Source organism: Ovis canadensis, chromosome 17 (genome assembly GCF_042477335.2).
Source record: "Ovis canadensis isolate MfBH-ARS-UI-01 breed Bighorn chromosome 17, ARS-UI_OviCan_v2, whole genome shotgun sequence".
NCBI lineage: Eukaryota > Metazoa > Chordata > Mammalia > Artiodactyla > Bovidae > Ovis > Ovis canadensis.
The window spans coordinates 72,269,476-72,295,188 of record NC_091261.1 but is presented as its reverse complement, the minus strand read 5'-3'; the positions used below and the strand labels follow the sequence as shown (position 1 = coordinate 72,295,188).

At 44.7% G+C, this 25,713-nt stretch overlaps 1 protein-coding gene across 2 annotated transcripts in view; it reads left to right on the top strand.

The window, feature by feature from the left end:
- The window catches only part of PTPN11 (protein tyrosine phosphatase non-receptor type 11), a 67,830-nt gene that overhangs the window by 28,919 nt on the left and 13,198 nt on the right, over window positions 1-25,713 (top strand). For both annotated transcript variants that reach the window (XM_069558140.1, XM_069558141.1), the window contains exons 7-10: window positions 15,105-15,201; window positions 17,369-17,448; window positions 17,573-17,731; window positions 23,063-23,194. In XM_069558140.1, coding sequence (XP_069414241.1) covers window positions 15,105-15,201; window positions 17,369-17,448; window positions 17,573-17,731; window positions 23,063-23,194 — 468 coding nt within the window. The remainder of the gene's footprint in view (window positions 1-15,104; window positions 15,202-17,368; window positions 17,449-17,572; window positions 17,732-23,062; window positions 23,195-25,713) is intronic.

The window sequence follows — 25,713 nt, the reverse complement described above, 5'->3', positions numbered from 1 at the left end:
TTTTCAGAGATTAACTGATTTCTTTCCTGAAACCAGCTTGGGTAGGAGAATGTCCACAGTGGGAGTGGGCTGTGTCCCTGTTGCAGTGAGACGTGTCACCGTTGTAACCTTGTTCTCTCCCTTGTCATCCCTTTGACAGAAAACGTCCTGAAAAACAATTGTGTGTGTGTGTGCTGTATCTATCTTCATAGTTACCTTTAAGCAGCATGCCTAGTAACCAGCAGAAGCTCCATAAATGTTTGTTGAATGAGTGTTTACATTTAGCTAATATTTATGTTATTATATTATCGTTATTCTGTTTATGGGAATGATCATTACACACTTTTTGTAGGACTTTGAGTGAGTGAAGTCGCTCAGTCGTGTCCGACTCTTTGCGACCCCATGGACTAGTAGCCTACCAGGCTGCTCCCTCCATGGGATTCTCCAGGCAAGAGTACTAGAGTGGGTTGCCATGGACTGTAGGATTCATAAATATCTGTGGAATGAATGAACAAGTAAATGGCCACATGGAGTCCTTTTAACCACCATATGTCAGATCGCCTTGGCAAGATATTATTTCCATTTTACAGATGAGGGAAGAGCCTTCAGGCTGAGAGAGGCTGAGTAAATTGTCCAACATTCTGTACCACGAACCTTGATTGACTTGGAGCACTGAGGGTGGGTACAGAATAGAACAGTCATGGGCTTTGCTCTGTGTTCTTGACCAGAGATTTGACCTCATGTTTATTCCTTTATACCAGCATTGGGTTAGTCACCATGGACACCCTGGTGAACAAGATGGACAGGGTTTTGTCTTTAAGGAACTTTGAATTGAGAGATGGATAAGAACAGAAATTTCAGAGATCTTACATCAGAGTTTGAATGAAAAACCTATTTTTTAAAAAAACTTTTTATTATGTAAAATTTCAAATATATACAAGTGCAGAGAGAATCATCTGATTGTAGCAGTATATACCTGTCACCCAACATTAACAATTGATGTTACCTGGCCAGTCTTTTTACACTACATTCCACTTATAATGAAGATTCATCAAATAGTAGTCATTGTTCTCATTATACTAGTTGTCTCTTGTTGTTGTTGTTGGATCATTTTTCAAATAAGTTCCCCCTGGATCTCTGTTTTAAAATCCTAAGCCTCTAAATGTTCTCATGTGGGAGGCTCTAAGAACAGGCTAGCACCCCCACCTCCCCCTTCTTTCTTTCTTGGCTGTGCTGCATGGCACGTGGGATCTTCGTTCCCCAAGCAGGGATCCAACCCATGCACCCTGCATTGGGAGCGCGGAGTCTTAACCACTGGACCACCAGGGAAGTCCCCTGTATTTTTTGTAGGTTGGTCTATCTAGAAGCTTCGTCAGATCCAGTTTTTCCTCAGCAGGACTGCATATATGTTGGTGTGTCAGGAGGTGCTTGTCACCAAAGACAAGATAAATGTTTGATTCTCTTCCTTTTTACTAAGTAGTTTTCAAAATAGCATTCTCCAAAAAAAATTTTTCTGTCAATATGTGCTCATGGATTTTAAAAAACGTTTTGTACGTCTTTATTTTTACTTTATTTTTGCATTGGCACCTTACATTTTAATTTTCATTCTTTATTTATGGCTGTGCAGGGGTCCTACGTTGCTGTGCATGGTCTTTCTCTAGCTGTGACAAGCGGAGGCTACTCTCTAGTTGGGGCGCGTGGGCTTCTCAGTGTCGTGGCTTCTCTTGTAGTGCAGCACGGTCTCTAGCTGCATGGACTTCAGGAGTCGTGGCTCACAGGCTGGGGCTTAGTAGTTGTGGGCATATGGGCCTAATTGCTCCACAGCATGTGAGATCCTCCCAGACCAGGGATCGAACTGGTGTCCAGTGCATTGCAAAGTGGAATCTTAACCACTGGACTACCAGAGGAGCCCTACTCATGAATTTTTAACACGTTCCGTGTGCGTCTGTTTACAGCATTCATCATCGTTTTTGTTGCTCAAATTATTTTAGCTTTTGCCACTGGGAGCTTCTGCAGGTGGCTTCTACTCCTTCCTGTACAACTTTAGTAGTTTTTGCTAGATTCCTTAACTTTCTGGTTTAATAAATTGTTACAGGTAATACATTTCCCATATCAGAACTGGAATCAGTCATTTCTCTAAGGAGTGAGTTAGCTTCTCTCTTTCCTCCCTTTTTTCCCTTCCTTCTCTTCCTTCCTTTCTTGGGAAGTGGTATTTAGAGACTGTAGTCCGGGAGCCAGAAGTGCTTATTGCTATAATGTTGGTTATTGCCTTCTCAGTGGGTGGAGCTAGAAAAAGTTATTTTCTTGAAATAACTTATGAGTCCAGATGAAACTTCCAATTCAAATTTAGGGCTCAGAATTATAAGACTTCCACTACCTGTAATAATATGATTACTGAAAACAGTTTGTTTTCCTAGTTTTTATTTTTTAATCCTTAAGGTAGTTCCTTCAGAGAAATAGAGTCATATTACTGTTCTTTCAATTCATTTGTAATAGTTCTTCTCTATATGGTTATTTTCTAACTGGATATACAGTTAGGTTGTTTCATTTTATATTTGAATTTCAGAAATTTCTTTCTATAAAATTTTATTTGTAATTATATAAAATATTACCTTTGATTCTAAAGTCAGATATAAAAAAATACATTCAAAGAAGTCTATCTTCTGTTCCCATCTTTTCCTCCTTATATTTATAGCCCTTTAAAAAAAATTGTAGCTTATCGTTGCCTTTCAAAAAGCATAAGCAAATATGTATCTGTAATTTCATAACCCATCCTTTCGTGGATAAATAGTTGCAACATTTTACACCCTTTTTTTTCCCAGCATTGTCTTTTTGTTACATTGGAGATCCACCGGACAATAGTGTCTACAGATAATCTTCACTCATTTTTACTGCATAATACTCCATTGTGGGGATGTACCATAGTTTATTCAGCTTATTGATCTGCATTTGGATAGTTTGCAAATGAAAGAAGTACAGTGGATAGCCTTGTGCATGCTTGTTTCTCTATTTTTGTGGATTATTGTTAATATTAACTTTTTTTTTTGGTATTCTATATTTTTTTAAAAAGTGATGGTTGTTACTCATCTTTATTCTTTTTTGGCCATGCCACATGGCTTGCTAGATCTCAGTTCCCTGATCAGGGATTGAACTGGGCCACAGCAGTGAAAGCTCTGAAACCTAAGCACTGACTCCCAGGAAACTCCCTACTCATCTTTAATCTTTATTATCTATCCTGCATGATTTTGGTTAGCATGTTTAAAGTCTGAAAAGTACTGGTTTTAATTAAAATTTTAAAATATCAACCCTTTTTGGTAAATGTAAGAAATAATTATAAGAAGTAAATGGTGAGTAATTTTGTAATCTAGACCCATTTTTATATTACACTTTAAAATAACTGGGGCAGTCATTTGCATCAACCACTTTTCCCATAAAATGTGACCGTGTGTGCGTGCGTGCTTAGTCTCTCAGTCGTGTCTGACTCTTTGCGAGCCCATGGACTGTACCCTGCCAGGCTCCTCTGTCCATGGGATTTTCTAGGTAAGAATACTGGAGTGGGTTTCCATTTCCTTCTCCGGGGGATCTTCCTGACTCAGGGGTTAAACCTGTGTCTCGTGTCTTCTGCACTGGCCGGCAGATTCTTACCACTGAGCCGCCAGGGAAACGAAAGTGACTATGAACTTTTAAAAAATTGTAGCAGCCAGTTGGGCATCTGGTGCATTGGGTATCTGGATTCGTTAAGTTCACTTAGGCAATGCTTAAAGAAACTAAGTCCTTCCTGCCGCTTGTGGCAGCAGGGAGTTTTTCCTGATCCCATTGGTAGGGTTAGGATAAGAACTTAGAAGGAAGGTGCCTAACCTGACCTTTCTGGCCATGGAAAGAAGATTGACTCTAAATGCTCACCTGATGGTTTCACTCCATGACATGTCAAATTAAGTTCATGTTTTATATATTATTAACAACAAAATGAGGGAGAACTGAGTTGGCTTTCAGGGGAAGTGGGAGAGAAACAAGATCATGTCTGAACTCTCCTATATCCTCTTCAGAGGTCAGGCTGGGGTGATGAATTGTCAGGCACTCAGTCAGGGCATTATCGTTTCATTTAAACTGAAGCTAGATCCAAACAGCTGGTGGCCTGCTTTCTAGATCTCTTATGTACCTGCTTCTTAAATCCAGTCAATTTTTTTAAAAAATGCCCTTTAAAGTTGGGGCCAGGGGAATAAGGCTGGGAGCAGAGCAAACAGTTATAGAAGAACTTAGGTCTGTGGAAGCAGAAACTCGTTAAAATCTAAGTCCTCTGAAGGTAAAGCTTGATCCAACAGCAAGGCATTGTTTTAGTGGTTGTACCTTAGTTTTTTCCCAGAAGGTGATAAATTTGGGATTAGTTCCTTCTTACTGTGTGAGGTCTTTAGAGTCAACCAGAGCTCTAAATTGCAGTGCCTTTGAGAATTTAGCTCTGATGGGTACATTTTGTTTGTCTGTATGCCAGGCTTCTGGTTTTCTGTAAAATTCTGAGTGTTCTTTCAGCTATTTCTCCCAGAAGACACTTACAAATTACTTCCGATCTTGACGCATCTTAAAATATACAAAGTCTCTTCTGAAACTCTTTGGTTCTTTCCTCCTTTGCTCCTGAAATAAATTCAGATTGATGGTTTTCTTCTAGGTCATGTGGTGTGATCAAAATGTTGCAAACCCAAGCTTTGATTTTTCTTCTCTGTAGATTCTCCATCTTTTTTTCTTTCTCCCCCACCTTTCTTTTTTTAAAAAGCCACATTTACTGTGGTAAAATGAATTTGCCCTTTTCTGTAAACATCTTGTGTCTCTTGCATATCTCTGCTCATGACTGCGAAGAGGTGGACAATATTTCTAGATTTGGTGAAATGAACTAAAGTTCTGTTAAAATGAGACTGACACTAAATAAATGACCAGGTAGGTTATGATCCTGCCATTTTGTCCCTGTGATGTGCAAGTGACCTGAAACCTGAATTCACCACCTGTGTATCATGCGTGAGAGTGTGTGTGCTAAGTTGCTTCAGTCATGTCCAACTCTGTGACCCCATGGACTGTAGCCGTCCAGGCTCCTCTGTCCATGGGATTCTCCAGGCAAGAATACTGGAGTGGGGTGCCATTTCCTCCTCCAGGGAATCCTTCTGACCCAGGGATCAGACCTGCTCCTCTTACATCTCCTTCATTGGTTCAGTTCAGATTAGTTGCTCAGTTGTGTCCGACTCTTTGTGACCCCATGGACCGCAGCACACCAGGATTCCCTGTGCCATCACCAGCTCCCGGAGCTTGTTCAAACTCATTTCCATCGAGTCAGTGGTGCCATCCAACCATCTTTTCCTCTGTTGCCTCCCTTCCCCTCCTGCCTTCAGTCTTTCCCAGCATCAGGGTCTTTTCCAGTGAGTCAGTTCTTCGCATCAGGTGGCCGAAGTATTGGAGTTTCAGCTTCAGCATCAGTCCTTCCAATGAACATTCAGGACTGATTTCCTTTAGGATTGATTGGTTTGATCTCCTTGCAGTCAAAGCGATTCTCAAGGGTCTTCTCCAGCACAACAGCTCAAAAGCATGAATCCTGCATTGGTAGGTGGGTTCTTTACCACTAGCACCACCTGGGAAGCCCATTATGAGTTATGGTTTTGTTCAAATGAAACTGTTGGTGAACAAATAGATACACTTCAGCCCTGCTGTTTATGTCTGCTGTATGCACATTATCTAAGAAAATAGTCTGGGTGAGTCTGTGGCCCTGCAAAGACATGTAGTCCTTTTTGTTTTGTTCTCTTCACTGTAGCCCCAGAATCCAGCAAAGTGCCTGGCACACAGTAGGCACAACGTATGTTTTTGTGTTTTGTCAAGTGTGAGCTGTTTTCAGTAGCAAGAGACTTGTATTGGCTTTGGACCCTTTGCTTATATTCAGTAGGGAACAGATCTCTGACGCTTAAAAAGTATGGAGGAATGTTCCAGGCTTTGCTTTGATATGTCCCTCTTTATTCTCATGCACTTTTCATTTGGAGTCCCTGTTGGAGGCTTGGCGAATGCACATTTTAGTCCCTGCAACCTCCCTACAGACTTGCTTAAAACGATGTCATTCAAGATCGTAGTAATGAATTTCAGAAAGATTTCAGTTATTAACTTTCTGACTTTAAAAAAAATGCACACAGATAAACCCAGCACACCTTCTTCACTGGGGTTCTGTTTTACAAAGCGCTTTAAAGCTTGTTTTCCTTAGTATTTTGGTTTTTCTTCAAAGCCCATCCTTCTTCCATTATACACAAGCATCTCTTCCCTGTCATGGTCTGAAACTATTCTCCATTTGCATGGGCATTGCAGGCAGTTTGCTGACAGCCACACAGATGTCCTGGATTTTGCCAGCAACTCTGCCAGCCAGCGTGTCTCCGGAAGGAGCTCGTGCCTATCTTCAAACCCACAGTCTGGTTTGATTTCTTTAAAGTGATTACATCCGCTCAGGGGAGCTATAAATTCTCCTTGGAGGTGGTTAGGTTTTTATGGAGACAAGACTTTTAACTGCACCCCAAAGCTGTGCCTCGAATAATGATTCTTGCTGGTGATCTCTAGCGGAAATCTTCCGCTGGGTGACTAAGCAAACCCATGTTGAACAACAGCCCCCAACCAGGGCTCCAACTTCGTGCTTAAAAATGCCCTAGGATGGCAGCCTTGAAGCTGTCATCAGGGTTTTCCATCCAGGCCCGAGCTCCCAGCTGCTGTCTTCTTGCAGGCAGAGCATCACAGTGGCTAAGGGGGTCTATTCCACAAGCTTCATTCTGGAGCAATTCCTTTGTTTCCTTTGAACTCTCTCTTTCAGCCTCCCTCCCCTCCTGCTTTTGTTCTGCGCCTCTCCAGTGTCAGGTTTTTCTCTTTAGGAATGTTTTCATTTGCTGGAGCTGCCTGATGTCTTTACAGAGAGTTGAAGAACCTGAGATACTTCCAGCTACTTTCACGTCTATGCTTAACCTTCCCTTTTGCTTTTGAACACCCTTGGTGCTTTCTACACCTGTGGTTGTCCTTCTGTCTTCTCCATCCAGTGGGCCTGTATTGTGGCCTCCATTTCTTCTTAGCCCCTTTCTTCCTTAACTTTGGAATGTGACAGTCCCCAGTATATTGACATAACACTTTTAGAAGACACCAGTGGCTTGCTTGCTTTCTTTTTAGGGGGCTGTGCTTGGTCTTCACTGTGGCACACGGGCTCAGTAGTTGCGGTGCACAGGCTCTCCAGTTGCAACACGCAGGCTTGGTTGCCTTGTAGCACATGGGATCTTAGTTTCCCAGCCAGGGATTGAACCCGTGTCCCCTGCATTGGCAGGCAGATTCTTAACCACTGGACCACCAGGGAGGTCCCACCAAAGGTTTTCTTAATTGTGATTTAAAAACAGTCTTTTCTCTGGCCTTTTTTTCCTGTGAGCCGGTCTTGGAACAGCTGTCTAGCCTTTCTTTCCCACCATCTTCTCATTTCTCTGATGGCAGCATGTGCCTGGTTTATTCCCTCCTCCCATCCCATGTGCCCTTCCTGCTATTCACTGCTCTCTCTTCTCCTGACCAGTTAACTCTGCTGGTTCTCCAAGACATGGCCTGGGCCCTCTGCTCTTCTGGCTTTAAAATTGCTCTTCACTGAGAGCACGTCCATTTTCACCCCAGTCCAATTACGCCAAGTGGCTTCCAGGCTCTGGTTTTACCTTTTTGATTTGTGCCTTCCACACTTCTTGGCTTTCATGTCTCTTCAGATTCAAGCATCCACAACCAGACCTGTTATTTTATTTTTGCCTTCAAACCAACTATCCATTTTTACATCTCCATCTCTGGTGCTTGTCCTGTATATTCTCTGACCCTGTATGACGGAATCCTCGGAGCATCCCTTAACGCGTCTTTCTCCTCTTTCTCTGATTGTCATGCACCAGGTCCAGTTGATTTTCCTTTCCTAGTTGTCTTTCTGTTTTTAGAGGAAGGAAGGAAGCAAGGCAGCATTTACAGTCTGTTTGGTGCTGTGCTGTGGGCTAAGGAAGTCATCTCATTGTGTCTCCGGATCTTTTGAGGGAGGTAGATCTTGTGTCCCTGGACGCTCTGTGATCAGGGCAACTCCCCAGGACCACCCAGGCGGGCAGCGGCTGAGACAGGAGTCTCACCTGATGCCAGGGCTGTAGGTGCTCACCGCCCCACAGGACACCAGCTGCTCTTTTACCCTTGACCTCTGCCCTTCCATTCACCCTTCATGCTTATCTGCTCCCAGCATTTCTCCCATCACTCTTCTGCTTACAAACCTGCAGTGACTCCTGATGTCTCACCAGAGGTATAGCATTTTCATTCTGAAGATGAAGTACCCCGAAGAAAGGGAGAAAGCTGTCCCCAAGGATGTGGCGGGCAAATAGTTGGCTGTGGTTTGAACTTTCAGAACTTCTGACTCCCAGTCCACTGCACTGTGCTGCTCAGCTGTTGAAGATCTCCTGCCCAGTTCCCAAAGCCCCCCCAGCTCCCCGCCTGACGTCATTCCCCACCGCTGACAGCACAACTTCCAGACTCTGACCAGTTTCCTTCCCCCCAACTCTGAGGTTACTCGCTCTGGCCTGTTAGCCACCTTTGCTCGCATCCCTACCTTGCTGGGATGTCTTGTCTTCTTCCTTGCACTCCTCTGCCTCTGCCTCACCCCTCACCCCTCACCTACCTCAAGCCTCAGCTCCTCCCAGAAACCACCTTCCCTTCATTTTCATGAATCTCGCTCCCAGAGTTCCACATCACCTAATCCATTACACACTGAATGGCAGAGTGTTAATGATGGATTTGTCTTGTGCTGTGGGCTGCTATTTCCTGTGTCAGATCCTGTTCTCATCTGGGGACTGTGTCTTCTAAATGTGTTTTTCCACTTATTCTTCCCCTTGTTGGAGGGAGGTGATGACTTACAACATGCACCTGGAAAGGAACCAGATCTTAGGTTGGTTTTGTCTATTCATGGTGCTTTGTAAGTGCTTGTCCATCAGTGCGGACCTTCTCCGACCATGAGAGACTCCATCAGCCCTTTCATTTCTCGAGGTTGCCGTGGACTCATTCGGGACTAACCGCTCAGACTCCACCGTGAGGAAGTGGTAAAAGGCTAGGCTGCGTAGCACCTGGAAGTGGGGGCTTTCACCCGCTAGTGGTGCCTGGTAACATTGCAGAGTTTGCAGTAAAGAGGACAGAGTGAGAATTCCAGTGTTCCTCTTTGCAGAGGGCAGGCACCAAAGGGAAACAGAAGTTCATTCAGACAGGGAAGAAGGCCTGCACACGTGGAGCCTGCCCACATGGTTACCACTGTCTTATTCATGGCCCCAAATCAGAGAGGCCATCGGCCCAGCAGCCCTTCTCAGCCTTCTCTGTCTCCTTCAGGAGGCCAGCCATGCATAGGTAGCGGGAGAGTTAATAGCAACTTTTACATTTCTGTTATTCTTTTTTACAATTTATAAAAACCTTCTTTTATTATTGATGTTTTCACATACCCTAAAGTCGAGAAAATAGGATGATGAACCTTCTTTTTCCCAACACTCAGCTTAACACTTAGCAATACTTTGTTATTCTTGTTTCCTCCCCTCCTAGTTTGTTTTTAGAAATAAAGTAACTGCTGGGATTTCCCTGGTGGTGCAGTGGTTAAGAATTCACCTTCCAATGCAGGGGACGCAGGTTCGATCCCTGGTCAGGGAACTGAGATGCCACAGCCCACATGCTGCACAGCGACTAAGCCTACGCACTGCAGCTAGAGAAGTCTGCGTGCCGCAGCTAGAGAGCTCGTGCGCCAGGACTACTGATCCCACGTGCTTGAGAGCCCATACTCCACAGCTGGAGAAAGCCTGCACGCCTCAGCAAAGACTCGGTGCAGCCAAAAAATAAGAAGAAGAGGAAGAATTAGAATTTAAAAAATAAAGTAACTGTACAACTTGGTCTGTCCCTAATGGTTTATGGCATTATTTCCCCCCCCCCCCTTAGCAGTTAGTCCCGGTTGCTTAGAGCAGTGAGGACAAATGGTTCTCAGGCCATGTCCTGGCGCGTGGGGCTGCCTGGCTCTGCCCATCCACTTGGGTGTCTGTCTTTCTTTGATCCTGTTTTTCCACTTGCATTCATGACATTCTGTTCAAGAGCCAGTTCCAGTGGTCTTTAATCAGAGGGCTTTGGAAGTCTGTGAGGGGGTGTTTCGAGGGGTTTCTTTCGATCATCACAGAGACTGAGGATTCTGCTACTGGCTTTTGGGCTGGAGACCGAAAGGGGTCCAGGTGTGGGGAGCATGGATGTTCAACAGCCATACGTGTAAGGGATGGTTCTGCACTGTGAACACCTGTTCTGTCCACACTGGTGGTGCTGCTGGGCACTCCTAATGTATAGTGTGGATCAGGGGATTATCTTTCTCTTCATGGCTTTTATAAAGGCTTAACCATTTGATATAATCCCTTTGTTGATCAGCTTTGGCTCATGTAATCAGGTGACTGTAGCCAGCCTCTGGTCCTTTTGGAGGGTTCATCCTTGGGTGCAAATCTTTGGTTGTATTGCTTGGGAGAATGGGATACTTGCAGCCTGTGCCCAAGCTTTATAGTCTTTTTTGTCATTGTTGGTTGCACATGGGCTTCTCTCTAGTTTAGTACTATCCTTTTAGCTGCTTGTCCCACGCCTTATCACTGACATCCTGCCTGGCCCAGTGGATAATGGGGACAGAAACAGTGACAGTCAGCTGCAGGTCATTCACAGCTTTTGGTGACCTGGGGGCGGCTGAGAGGGAGTTCATGGAAGACCAACTGGGAAGGGATTGTAACCTCCTGGGGGCAGGGCTTGGTGACAATGCCTGGTCCACCAGCCTGGTGCTGGGGAGAAAGCACCCCTTAGCAGGTGGTAGCTGATAATCTCGGGTGCAGTCAGGGAGCCTCTGCTGGCAGAGCACAGAAACTCACAACTTGTGAGTTCTTTTTATTTTCAGCCTCACTCTAGGGAATGGCAGCTGTCCACTGTGAGAAATGAATTGTGTTCAGGCAAGTGGGCCCCAGGCATAGTTGAGAACAGGCTGATGTGGTCTGAGGAGGGGGCAGGGCTGGAGTGGGAGACACACGGTTACTCAGTTCTAATCCATGACAGCTGCCAGCCACCGGCAGTCAGCACCCGGCAAAGCCAGGGACACAGGGCCCCTGGGCCTGTCCTTTCTGGAAGACTCCAGGGCCCAAACTGTTTCAGCTTGTGTTCTGTTTAAACCTACCGCATGGAAGAGACGGTTGGTAACTTAATGCAGGATGAGGGAAGCCAGAGGCTGAGCTGAGTAGATGGTCCAGCCAGCACGTGCTGGGTATTGGTGAGGCTTTCCTCAGCCTGGAAGTCTGAATTATTCTAGCAAAGTGTTTTTGGTGTGTGAGGTGATTTTCGGCGGCCCTATTACAGTAAGATTAAATTAGTGAATGAAGAAGGTTTTCTCTTTTTTCTTCTCTTTTACCCTTATCCATTTCTTTGGTCATGGCTTAGGAGAAGGTCTGAGTACAGTTTTAATATGCCTCTTACATCTGCCTCTGGGCTTCCCTGGTGGCTTAGTGGTACAGAATCTACCTGCCAGTGCAGGAGATGCAGGTTTGATCTCTGGGTCAGGAAGATCTTCTGTAGAAAGAAGTGGCTCCAGTATCCTTGCCTGGAAATCCCTTGAACAGAAGAGCCTGGCAGGCTACACAGTCCATGGGTTCACAAAAGAGTCAGACACGACTTAGTGACTGCACAGCAGCAACATCTATTTCTTAACACTTGCCAGTATACCTTTCTTTTTTTTTAAATAAAGCCTCAGGCATACCAGGGCTTCCCTGGTAGCTCAGCTGGTAAAGAATCGGCCTGCAATGCAGGAGACTCTGGTTCTATGCCTGGGTAGGGAAGATCTGCTGGAGAAGGGATAGGCTACCCACTCCAGTATTCTGGCCTGGAGAATTCCATAGACAGTAAAGAGTCGGACACGACTGAGCGACTTTCACTTTCAGGCATGCTATAATATCTAGATAGGATTTGACAATATTTCATTTTTATTGTATTCCTTCTTCTGGTTACCTTCTATATATGGCAAGTGATAGTGGTTTTCTTATGTGCTAGTAATATGCAGTTTTCTCTTGAAATACATCTTCCAAAGGGGAAAAAGTGGAGGTTAGTTTAAGAAAACAACTGATATAATAGGCAGTGTGCCGAGAAGAGACAGCATCTTGAAGATGCTTTCCTTTCTTTGTTTTCATTTATCTTTTTGTTTTTGGCTGTGCTGTGCAGCTTGTGGGATCTTAGTTCTTTGACCAGGGATTGAATCAGCACGCTTGGCAGTGAAAGCTTGGAGTCCTAACTACTGGACCGTCAGGGAATTCCCTTAAATATGCTTTTCAGGTGACTAAAGATTGGGAAATGCTGATCTCATATTTTGCCTCCAGTGGCTTTCCTTTACGTTGAAGGTCAGGTCAACAGTGTCAGCATGGAATGCTGAGTGTGGGGCCTGCAGTTCCTGGCCATCGCCAATGATGGTCTGTGGTTTGTCTGTCTCCCTTCCACCCCCCAACCCCTTCCTGTATTTATTTGTCCATCCAGCAGATACATTTGGAGGGCCTGCTTTGTGCTGGATGCTGAGCTGGTTACAGGAAACAGGGGTGGTCCATGCTCTCTAATAGAAAAGACAGGTTGTAAAGACGTAGCTGTATTCAGTGTGACAGGAGCACTCACGGAGGGGGGTGCTGCAGATCGTGTGTGGGTATCATGAGACACAGGGAGGTCGTGCTGAGTGGGTCAGGAGAGCTTCCCAGAGGCGGCGGCATTTGGGGTGGGTCCTAATGAATGACCGAAAAGTAACATTCAGAGGTATTCAAGGCAGAGAAAAGGAATTCTAGGCAGAGGCCATGAACAAGAACATGAAGGCCTGAAGAAATACGGTGGGTTCAAGACACTTGGTGTGGCTGCGGTATAGACAGTGCGCCTTAACTCTTATACCAACTCTGTGGGGTAGGTAATTAGGGTTCACCCTGCTTTATGCTGGAGGACACTGAAGGACAGTCAGGATAGTGACCGGACAGTCAGAAGCTGAGGTTAGAGGCAGGCCTCCATCCACTTAGAGAAGAGGTCTCCTGAGTTGTTCGGAGAAGCATGCGCTTGTCTTGAAGGCAGGGGGAGAAATTGAACGTGATTAAACAGGGAGAGATGGATGAGATTTGCCTTTTCTAGAGCTCGCTCTGGCAGTGTGCCCTCCACAAGTGAAGCATCACTCGAAGTGTGTTCCGTAAGTGAGCACTTGAATGCTTTGCTGTCAAGTTTGTTTTGAGTCAAGCCCCTAGTTATTTCCTGGCGCGTAGCTTTTGTTGATGTTGTTTCTCTTCACTTGGTTGATGTTTAAGTGATTGATTCAGTTCATAGGGTTTGAACCTCACCTTACTGTCTAAAAATCAAGATCAAACTTTCTTCCTAACAGCAGTATCAGAGGATATGCCAGCTCCGAGAATGCAGATGGCTCTAATTACTCTATGTGAACTCACTGAGGAATTTTGAGTGACCATTTGATTGTCAGAGTTCTGTGTATATTGTATTTTATTTCTGTCCAGGTTTCAGCTGGCTAAACATTTTGGTTTTGAGCTGTGTGTCAAGGCTGAATTATTGCATTTTGAAACTTAGAGTCAAATAGCAATTTAAACTCCTGACTTTCATACCTGTCTGTGAAATGCAGATAAATGAAATAGAAATATAATAGGGCCACTGTGTTATGAAATACTGGCTCTGCCTTCCCTTGTAGAGAAATCTCTTAAGGGATCATCATTTTGGCATATATAAATATATTTTTAGTATGTAACACTTTTTATTTTCTTTTTAGTCTGCCTTTCACTTTCTTGATTTGCCCATTTGTGATTTCCTATTCAAACGAGGCTTGTCTGAAACCATTGGTTCCTTGAAGAGGCACTTTTGGTGATTCTGAAAATGAAGCCTACATCCTTGAAAATGCTTCATTCAGCCTGGCTGGTCCACCTTCCTGTCTGTTTCTACAGCTGGTCTTCCTCTCCACTTCCTTACGTCGTCCCTTCTTCCCTGGGGCCAGCCCCGCTGTGGCTGCCTGCTTTGTTTAGGCTCTTCTTTCCTTGGTTCCGTTCGCCACGTCCTTTCCCTGCAGAGGTGTCCTTCCTGACCACTCGCTTCAGGAGCCTGAGCATTCTCCTCCTCCATCTCTATCTGGGGAGACGGAGGGGCGCCCCCTCCCCTCAGAGTGCAGGGGAGCGGGCGTCTGTGCAGACGCAGGCTTGACTGCCCAGGGCACTGATGTAGGTTTGGGGCACAGGAGGACTCTAAAGCTTTGCTAACAAAGATTGCATGCCCACGGTAAACCACTTTTACTGTCCGCCAGAATCCAGATTTGAGAACTGAGTTTCAGCTTGCTTTGAACTCATCAATGGTTAAAGTAGGCAGATTACAAAGTCCTCAAGAACATGGATCACATCTCCTGTTTGGGTACTGTATACCAACGTTCACTGGCTTTCATTCTTAATAACTTACTTTTAAAGGTCTCTCTCTTTTCAGGGTAGGGGCGCACTGAGCGACTTGGGGGATCGGATCTTAGCTCCCTGACCAGGGAGTGAACCCAGGCCCTCAGCAATGAGAGCAAGGAGTCCTAACCTGATAGGAAATTCCCAAAGTTTCTCTTCTCATAAATACTTATTGTAGAAAATTTAGGCAAAAAATGAGCAAAACAAAACATAATCTTACTGCTGAAAATAAAAAAGCCCCATCCTTTTTTGGTGTACAGACTTCTGCCATTTCTTACATACATAGGTGCACACAGACATAAGGGTTTATGTAACACACTGTTTGGAAAATTTGACCTTCTTTTTAGTTAACACTCACTCTGATCATCTTTCCAAGGCATTAGATATTCTCCTAGGCTGTCTCTTAAATTTCTGTAGAACATCCTTTGTTTGAATGAATGAAAGTGTTTATTTCGGCAGCTCTTTCAGTGTCTCTGCCCCTCTTGATGTAGCATTAAGGTGAGCATTCTTATAGCTGTCGCCCGCGACTCTTAAACATTTCCTGGGATAAATCCCCTAAAGCAGAACTGCTCAGTCAGGCTTTTTTTGGGAAGCTTTTGATTCATAATAATATTTACTTTTGTTTCTCTCCAGACACTACAACAACAGGAGTGTAAACTTCTCTATAGCCGGAAAGAGGGTCAGAGGCAAGAAAATAAAAACAAAAATAGATATAAGAACATCCTGCCCTGTAAGTACCAATCTCCGTAATAGTCACTCTTGGAGGTTTTGATCCCCAGTGTCTCTCTCACTTCTCTGGGGAGGTGGGGCATGTGCTTTTTCAGCAGATCCAAGGCCTTAGCTTCCTTTAATTGTGAGTAGTTTCCAAAGTAGTCAGCTGTGGTGGAGACGGATGGCCTCGTTCATTGCGTCCCTGTGATGCTGCTTTTTACAGAGTGAAATTGCCACTAGGAGGCTTAGAGTGTGGTTGTTTCCTGCTGTTAATTTAGACTGCCCAGGAGAGATCATGTCAAGGCTTGTTCTCTCCCAGGGTCTCACCGTCAGCCTCAGGGGTCCCAGGATTGTGCCCTTGCTCTGCAGTCCCTGGCTCTTGGGTCTGCATGGGAAAACCGGTACTGGAACCACCAGAGTCACTACTCTTGGCTCCAGGCTCTAATGCAGCGTCTCCAGAGTGGGCCAGGAAGAAACATTTAGAACTTCTCTTGATTTATATTCTTTATCCAAAAAAAAAAAAGAAGAGAAAGAAAAAAAAATTAAATCTGATATGCAGCTTGATAGCAGAGTGTGTATAATGTATTTAATAAGCTTTGTTTGTATCTATACTTGTATTGGATTGGCCAGAAAGTTTGTTTGGGTTTTCTACATTGTGAGCATACAGAAGAACCCGAATGAACTTTTTGACCCATCCAATATGTATACATTTCAATGTCCAAAAACTTTATTATTAGAGTTTATTGGGGAGCATGATCAGATTGGAGAGCCTTGCTCTAATGTCTCATCGGGTCAGAGCTACTTTGTTATATATTGTAAACCCATCCCGTGTGTGTGTGTGGAGCATAGTCTTCCTCTTTCTGTGTTCATATAGGCACATACATGGTGTATATGAATATCACATCCATATAGATGTGTGTAAGTGAGGATGGGAGACAGTGGAAGATCTTCTAATATCGAGGAGAGAAAAAGAGGAATTTGCAGGGAATCATTCTGAGCCACAGCGTGGTGCTAATGACCTTGGGGAAGCATTATCCTCTCTACGTCTTAAGTTTTCATTTCTGCTCAGGAGGTCTGAATGGTGCTCATTAGTAAGATGTGGGCATGTAGGGAAAGATGACGGGAACAGTGGTATGCAGTACTAAAAAGAATATTACTGTCCTTTCCTTCCATAAAAATCCCAAGCAGATGTTTCTTCTGATTAGCATCATTTTCTTTAAAGATGGGCAGTCTGAAACAAAAGAACAGTGTTAAGACTTAAGGACTTTATTACTAATTCCCAGTGTAAAATGTGTTGCTTGGAAGCACACTCAGATTTTTATATGAGTAATGTACTTTTATACAGAATTTGGTCAGTAGATACTGTTGTCAGAATCTTGTTGTCTGGAGACTGTATTTAATTCTACTTCACTTTTTAAAAATCCTTTTTATTACAGAAAGTTTAAAGTATATTTGAAAGTAGACAGTATATACAACCCGCACATGCCTAGCACCCAGCTCTACCAATTGTCAGCTCGTCCCCAATCTTGATTCATTTCTGTTCTTTTTTTTTTTTTTAATATTTATTTTTATTTATTTTGGCCTGACAGGTCTTAGTTGCAGCACATGGGATCTTTAGTTGCAGCATACAACCTCTTAGATGTGGCATGTGGGATCTAGCTCCCTGACCAGGGATTGAACCTGGCCCCCCTGCATTGGGAGCATGGAGTCTTAGCCACTGGACCACCAGGGAGGTCCCAATTTATCTGTATTCTGGTACACATCTCTTCTTTCCCTGAATTGTTGTGAAGCAAATCTCAGACATACGTCATTTACCTATACTTTTCCTTTAAAAAAAAAACAAGAAAGCAAAAAACCTTTTGTTTTGAAATAATTTTAGACTCACAAGAAGTTGCAAAAATACATAGAGGGTTCCCGTGTACCGTTGTTTTCTCCAGCTTCTCCAGATGATAATATCAACAATAAACTATTAAAACCAGGGAATTAACATTGCTACCTTATACTCCTTAAGGAAAGCATTTGGGGGCATCATATTCAGATTATCATGTTCACGTTGGATTTAGTTTTTAATGCCATTTTATCATGAAATGAATAAAACCAGGACTCCCTGAGGATGAGCCGATTTGACTTGACTTATCCTGAAGGGGTCTGAGTACCACTGTGACCGTGGTCTCTTCTTCTTCCAGTCGATCACACCAGGGTCGTCCTCCACGATGGTGATCCCAATGAGCCCGTTTCGGATTACATCAACGCAAACATTATCATGGTAAACTGCTTTCATGGTGTTTTCTGATTGTATATTGCTAGCCAGTGTTTGTATTTTAAATCCTTCCACATGGCCTGAAAGCAATTTTCGAACATTTGAAGTTGTTTTCTTCCTCAATCTCTAGCCTGAATTTGAAACCAAATGCAACAACTCAAAGCCCAAAAAGAGTTACATTGCCACACAAGGCTGCCTGCAGAACACAGTGAATGACTTCTGGAGGATGGTGTTCCAAGAGAACTCCCGAGTGATTGTCATGACAACAAAAGAAGTGGAGAGAGGAAAGGTATACTGCGTACTATAGTTTCTTGAAGTATTGGACGTGTCGGGTTGATCACATTCAGTTCAGTTCAGTTCAGTTCAGTCGCTCAGTCGTGTCCCAACTCTTTACGACCCCATGAATCGCAGCATGCCAGGCCTCCCTGTCCATCACCAACTCCCGGAGTTCACTCAGACTCATGTCCATCGAGTCAGTGATGCCATCCAGCCATCTCATCCTCTGTCGTCCCCTTCTCCTCCTGCCGCCAATCCCTCCCAGCATCAGAATCTTTTCCAGTGAGTCAACTCTTCGCATGAGGTGGCCAAAGTACTGGTGCTTCAGCTTCAGCATCATTCCCTCCAAAGAAATGCCAGGGCTGATCTCCTTCAGAATGGACTGGTTGGATCTCCTTGCAGTCCAAGGGACTCTTAAGAGTCTTCTCCAACACCACAGTTCAAACGCATCAATTCTTCGGTGCTCAGCTTTCTTCACAGTCCAACTCTCACATCCATACATGACCACTGGAAAAACCATAGCCTTGACTAGACGGACCTTAGTCGGCAAAGTAACATCTCTGCTTTTCAATATGCTATCTGGGTTGGTAATAACTTTTCTTCCAAGGAGTAAGTGTCTTTTAATTTCGTGGCTGCAATCACCATCTGCAGTGATTTTGGAGCCCCAAAAAAGAAAGTCTGACACTGTTTCCCCATCTATTTCCCATGAAGTGGTGGGACTGGATGCCATGATCTTCGTTTTCTGAATGTTGAGCTTTAAGCCAACTTTTTCACTCTCCACTTTCACTTTCATCAAGAAGCTTTTTAGTTCCTCTTTACTTTCTGCCATAAGGGTGGTGTCATCTGCACATCTGAGTTTATTGGTATTTCTCCCAGCAATCTTCATTCCAGCTTGTGCTTCTTCCAGCCCAGCGTTTCTCATGATGTACTCTGCATAGAAGTTAAATAAGCAGGGTGACAATATACAGCCTTGACATACTCCTTTTCCTGTTTAGAACCAGTCTGTTGTTCCATGTCCAGTTCTAACTGTTGCTTCCTGACCTGCATATAGGTTTCTCAAGAGGCAGGTCATGTGGTCTGGTATTCCTATCTCTTTCAGAATTTTCCATAGTTTATTGTGATAAACACACAGTCAAAGGCTTTGGCATAGTCAGTCAAGCAGAAATAGATGTTTTTCTGGAACTCTCTTGCTTTTTTGATGATCCAGCGGTTGTTGGCAATTTGATTTCTGGTTCCTCTGCCTTTTCTAAAACCAGCTTGAACATCTGGAAGCTCACGGTTTGCATATTGCTGAAGCCTGGCTTGGAGAATTTTGAGCATTACTTTACTAGCATGTGAGATGAGTGCAGTTGTGCAGTAGTTTGAGCATTCTTTGGCATTGCCTTTCTTTGGGATTGGAATGAAAACTGACCTTTTCCAGTCTTGTGGCCACTGCTGAGTTTTCCAGATTTGCTGTCATATTGAGTGCAGCACTTTCACAGCATCATCTTTCAGGATTTGAAAGAGCTCCACTGGAATTCCATCACCTCCACTAGCTTTGTTCGTAGTGATGCTTTCTAAGGCCCACTTGACTTCACATTCCTGGATGTCTGGCTCTAGGTGAGTGATCACACCATCGTGATTATCTGGGTCGTGAAGATCTGTTTTGTACAGTTCTTCCGTGTATTCTTGCCGCCTCTTCTTAATATCTTCTGCTTCTGTTAGGTCCATACCATTTCTGTCCTTTATCGAGCCCATCTTTGCATGAAATGTTCCCTTGCTATCTCTCATTTTCTTGAAGAGATCTCTAGTCTTTCCCATTCTGTTGTTTTCCTCTATTTCTTTGCATTGATCACTGAGGAAGGCTTTCTTATCTCTTCTTGCTATTCTTTGGAACTCTGCATTCAAATGGGTATATCTTTCCTTTTCTCCTTTGCTTTTCACTTCTCTTCTTTTCACAGCTATTTGTAAGGCCTCCCCAGACAGCCATTTTGCTTTTTTGCATTTCTTTTCCATGGGGATGGTCTTGATCCTTGTCTCCTGTACAATGTCACGAACCTCTGTCCATAGTTCATCAGGCACTCTATCTATCAGATCTAGGCCCTTAAATCTATTTCTCACTTCCACTTATTATTATACAATTATTATACAAATCCCTTATTATACAAATCATAAGGGATTTGATTTAGGTCATACCTGAATGGTCTACGGTTTTCCCTACTTTCTTCAATTTAAGTCTGAATTTGGCAATAAGGAGTTCATGATCTGAGCCACAGTCAGCTCCCAGTCTTGTTTTTGTTGACTGAATAGAGCTTCTCCATCTTTGGCTGCAAAGAATAGAATCAATCTGATTTCAGTGTTGACCATCTGGTGATGTCCATGTGTAGAGTCTTCTCTTGTGTTGTTGGAAGAGGGTGTTTGTTATGACCAGTGCATTTTCTTGGCGAAACTCTATTAGTCTTTGCCCTGCTTCATTCCGTATTCCAAGGCCAGATTTGCCAGTTACTCCAGGTGTTTCTTGACTTCCTACTTTTGCATTCCAGTCCCTTATAATGAAAAGGACATCTTTTTTGGGTGTTAGTTCTAGAAGGTCTTGTAGGTCTTCATAGAACTGTTCAACTTCAGTTTCGTCAGCGTTACTGGTTGGGGCATAGACTTGGATTACTGTGATATTGAATGGTTTGCCTTGGAAACGAACAGAGATCATTCTGTCGTTTTTGAGATTGCATCCAAGTACTGCATTTCAGACTCTTTTGTTGACCGTGATGGCTACTCCATTTCTTCTGAGGGATTCCTGCCCATAGTAGTAGATATAGTGGTCATCTGAGTTAAATTCACCCATTCCAGTCCATTTTAGTTCGCTGATTCCTAGAATGTCGACGTTCACTCTTGCCATCTCTTGTTTGACCACTTCCAATTTGCCTTGATTCATGGACCTGACATTCCAGGTTCCTATGCAGTATTGCTCTTTACAGCATCGGACCTTGCTTCTATCATGTTATGTTATGTTCTATCATGTTATGATCATGTTAAGAACTGAATAAACATGCTAAGCTTATTCTAACTGACCCTCTGGAAAAAGGGGAGTGGAAGAAATCTGGTGTAGTTTTCTGCACTGCATGGTCTAGTGTTGTATACCTAGTTTCCTGAGCGGGGATCAAAACCCGGCTCTCCTCAATGAAAGCGTGGAGTCTAACCACTGGACCACCAAGGGGTTCCCTTATAAGGTTTTCGTTGTTGTACTGCTAGTTGTTAACACGTCTGAATACCTTTGGTGCCAGGTCTGGTCATGGTGAAACAAGGGCTTCCTCCAGCAGCTGCCCGCAGTAGCATTAGATGTTCTTGAATTAGTGGACAAGTTGAAACATTTTTAAAATTTCTGCTTCAGGGGAGGATCACCTGCTCTGAGTGTAGAAGGGAAAACTGAACCCTGCCAGTTGCCTGGTTGCAGGTATAGGAGGCCGCCCATTCTCATTCTCTGGTGCGGTTGTAGGAGGCCGACTTGGGGGCTGGGAAGAGAGGGTTCTCAGGTTACTTCAGAGGGATCAGGATTGGCCCCTGTCAGAAGAGCTGCCAGAAGCTCCTGGAACAGACAGACGTTGGGACCAGTCACCCTGCCCCACTCCTTACCTCCTTCTCCTGGCCTGCGCCTATGTTCCCATTCTCCCTCTTCACTCTGCAGCTGGAGCGGAGGGCGTGATGTGCTCTCGGTCTCCCCACAGGTCTTTCCAATAACTTGTGTTGGCCTTGGTATCCGCCCCCCGCCGCCAGCGCATAGAAGAAAAACCAGACTCTGGATTCCTGGGCTTTTAATTTAAAAGCTAAAGTATCGGTGCTCACGTTTTAGAATTTGTTTGCCAAGGTTTACATCAGAGTTTGGGAAACTGGGAGGAGGGCGCAGTCATTCACAGATGCGTAGAGTCGGCTACAGTGTTAGGAGTTGTGATTTGTGTTCTCTGGGGTGACCAGCAGCCCTCAGAATTGATTGACCAGTGAGAGCATTGCATACATTTAATAGTCAAAGTGTTCATTTGGGGATAATAAAAATTGTATCAAATCTGTCAAAGAGGTATTTGGATCTACAAAATACTGGAGGGAAAGCCAAATTCAGAATAATAAATAAAAGGCCGCATAAAGCATGTCAAGAAAAACAGTAGTGCTATCCAGTAATTCTTCTGTTGATCTTTTCTCCTACCATATTTTGTTTGCTTTCGATTAATCATTGACTGGGGGGGGTGGTGTCTACAGCTGTTTTCTGAGTTCTTGTTCTTTAACAGTGAGTTGCTGTATCTTCCTAATGTACCAGGTAGATTTCTCTTGCTGGTAGTTGTGTCTTGGGGGCTGTGGAAAGTGAGTGGTGTGGGTGACTGCTCCTGGGGAAAAAAGCAAGACACAAAAACATTCCCTGCCCAGGATGCGTCACCAGATCTCTGCAGACTCATGTCTCATTGAACAAAGTGTCTTCCTCTTTGGCAGCAAGACTGATTCCCCTAGTGCCATATTTTCCAACCCGAAGCCAGCAGCTATTGCAGGCTCGACGTTCCCAGGCGCCCGGTTAAGCGAGGGTGACGTGTGCAGCAGGTATCAAGTGGATCTGGATATAGAAAAAGCAGCTGGTTCAAAACTCCATCAGCTGCCTTTCTGTGCTGGAGTTGTTCACACTCGGGTTAGATAAGGCGCGGAGGCCTCCTACACGGGCGCGGAAATGAACCAGACAGTCTGGCTCATTGGGTAGCCCGTCCACCTCCAGAGCCCCTGCCTGTCTTCCCTGCAGAGTGACTGGCAGATCTCTGGAATTCAGCGCTCAGCGGCTGCTAGACAGCACCCTGTGCTCCCCTGCTCTCTGCCCTTTAGTTCTTTTTTAATAAGATAAGTTCAAGTCCTTTCTTAAAAAATATATTTATTTATTTGGCTCTGCTGGGTCTTGGTTGCGGTATGCAGGATCTTTGGTTGAGGCATGCAAACAGTTAGTTGTGGCATGTGGGATCCAGTTCCCTGACCAGGGATCGAACCTGGGTCCCCTGCATTGGGAGCACAGACATTGGGAGCACAGATTCTTAGCCACTGGATCGTCAGGGAAATCCCTCCTTGGTTCTTTAGAGACAAACAAGCACCGACTCTCCTCAGACCCGTGACTTAGATGAACCACTCTGCTACACTGGCTTTCTCTTCCCACTTCTCCCTGGTTCTCCCTGCATCTGCTTCTTTAGTTTGAACTCTTCTTTCCTTTTCTTTGAAAATCCAACAGACACTAGGCAGGCCCTTTTCCATGTTAGTAGTCAACACTTGAGTGTTGCTCTTCTGCTGGTTAAGGCTTTCATGTCAGAGTTCACAGAGATTAACTCTTTTCTTGGACTCCTTCCAGAGTAAATGTGTCAAATACTGGCCTGACGAGTATGCACTAAAAGAATACGGAGTCATGCGCGTTAGGAACGTCAAGGAAAGTGCCGCTCACGACTATACCTTAAGAGAACTTAAACTCTCGAAGGTTGGACAAGTAAGTATACTGTCGTACTTTAGACAGTCTGGTAACTGCACAGGGGGTGTGCTAATCCAGGGTCGTGCGGTCACTCCTGTCTGCATACCTCCAGGCATTTGTTCACTCACTGAATAACATCCAGTTGTGGACGCCCTCTGTGTGCCAGGTACCACCGAGGTACTTGTTTCATTGTCATTGTGTTAGCCACTCAGTTGTGCCTGACTCTTTGTGACTGTAGCCCGCCAGGCTCCTCTGCCCTTGGAATTCACCAGGCAAGAATACTGGGGTGGGTTGCCATTCCCTTCTCCAGGAGATCTTCCTGACCCAGGGATCGAACCCAGGTCTCTTGCATTGCAGGTTGATTCTTTACCGTCTGAGCCACTTGGGGAGCCGCAAGGTACTGGACTGGTACATGGCAAACCAGATCTGCACGGTCCCTTTCCCCACAGAGCCTAGGGAGGTGGGAGGCTAAGGAGTAAATAACCAACCAAGCTTTCCAGTTGTGCTGGGGCTATGAACGCCACAGTGTGGTGTGTTAGAGAATGAAGTGGAGTAAGCAGGGAGGACCTCTTTCGGGGGGTGCCAGGCAAGCTGAGACCTGAAGGTGGAGCAGCATCTGAGGCTCGGGAGAGGAGAGTTCCAAGCAAAAGGAGCAGCAAGTGCAAAGGCCCTGAGGCCTATTTTAGTGCTCATGTTCCATGTGTCAGCTTGTAATTGTACGTAGTTCAGTTTTGTCCCTGGGATGACTATGTTTGTTTCTTTTTTTTTTTTTAACTTTTTATGTTGTATTGAAGTATAGACTATCAGCAATGTTGTGATACTTTCAGGTGGACAGCAAAGGGAGTCACCAATATGTGTACATCTGGGGTGACTAACTTTGCATCCAGCGTGATTTGGATTCATCATGATATCATGGTGAGACAGGCTTACTTATTCAGGGGCCTCTTGGGACACAGAGGTGAATGAAACAGCCTTTGTACTCAAGGAATTGTAGTCATGTAGCCATGAGAAGCCATGGTACAAGTCCCTATGCCATCGAGCAGACACCCGCTGTCACACCCACCTAAGGTGCTGGGGTTCCTCAGCAGCGGGTGGAGAGAGGGTTGGGGGAGTGCAGATCCGTGATGGAGAGAGTGCACGGAGTCATAGCTGGGCAGCCGGGGCGGGAGGAGGCATGCGGAGGGCAGAGGAGGGACTGTCCTCTGGTGAGTTTCATGAGGTGGTCTGGGGACCTGAGTGAGCCAGGAGCCTCAGCGGCTGTGGTCCAGGGTGAGATGTCGGAACTTCTGATGTGCCGTTCTGTTGCTGGCAGGGAGAGGTAAGAGGGAGGTTAGGTCGATTGCGAGACTGTGTGGGGAAGCTGGAAGAATGTCTCTGTCAAGCAGAAATTAGAGATTTAGAGAACATCAGACAAAGATTTCAGATAGATTTTTCTTCAGCTGTAGTGGTAGACTACTCGTCTTCTCTTTATCAGGTGTTTCTCAGTAGCAGGTGGATTTTTCTTCAGGTTTTTTTTTTTTTTTTGATAAACCATCCGTCTTCTTGTTAGCAGAGATTTGGGAGTACCAGGTACAGGGAATGTTGGTGTTTGGGTTTGTGTTTTGCACTTGTGGGTGCAGGTGCTGACACAAGGCCGATCATTTCTCCAGGATTACTGGTCACGGGTTATCTGCTTTTTGTATAGCATGCTCCATTTTTTTTAAAGTGCTATCAGATGATCTCATTTAAGCCTCCTAATCGCCTGGGAAGGAGGAGTGGGACCAAGACCTCAGTGGCCATTTATATAGGAGGAGGAACAAGGATGCTCAGGGCAGCTGGGTCTCTCTCATTCCCTGTCCTTTCTGTGACCCTGGGAACCCCCTGAGTTTTAGCTCACTGGTAACCTCCAGAAAAATCCTTTTTCATGACTCAGCAAACTAAATGCACATAATTCCCGAAAAGATCTTGACTGCGGTTCAGATTCCTTGGATGTTCTGAAGGTCACAGGTGGTGGATACTGGTCTGGTTATTCTCTCTCTTTCCTTTTTTCAAAATCCCCTTTAAAAATGTTACTTAGCTTATGTAGTCTCCAGATAATGTAGGAAGAAGACACAGTGACAAATAGTGACCTAATTGGGTGAACCCAGAACACGATGCCTTTTAGTTTTTCGTAGTCTCAGTACCCTTGTTGACCTTTATTAATGTCAGTCCTCAGAAGAGCACCAGCGTGCTGAGTCTCTTCCTGTCTGCTTCACAGTGGCTCTCCGTTTAACTGGTCTTATTTAGTCCTCACAGTGATAATTGTGGTAGAGAGTCTTATGCCCATCCACACATGAGGGGTTTGAGGCTTGGAAATGTCCAAGGACCACAGTGAGCGTGAATGCTGGGGTTGGGGCCTGAATCCACCCACCTGATTGCAAAGCCTGTCTTACCTGCTCTGCACCAAAATGGAAGTTGAAATAATTCTAATAAAAGTGCATGTTGCAGGAGAGGCGGGCCAGGTACAAAAAGACAGAGACGAGCAGATGTCTGGAGGGAATTCCCCTTTCTCAGGTGGT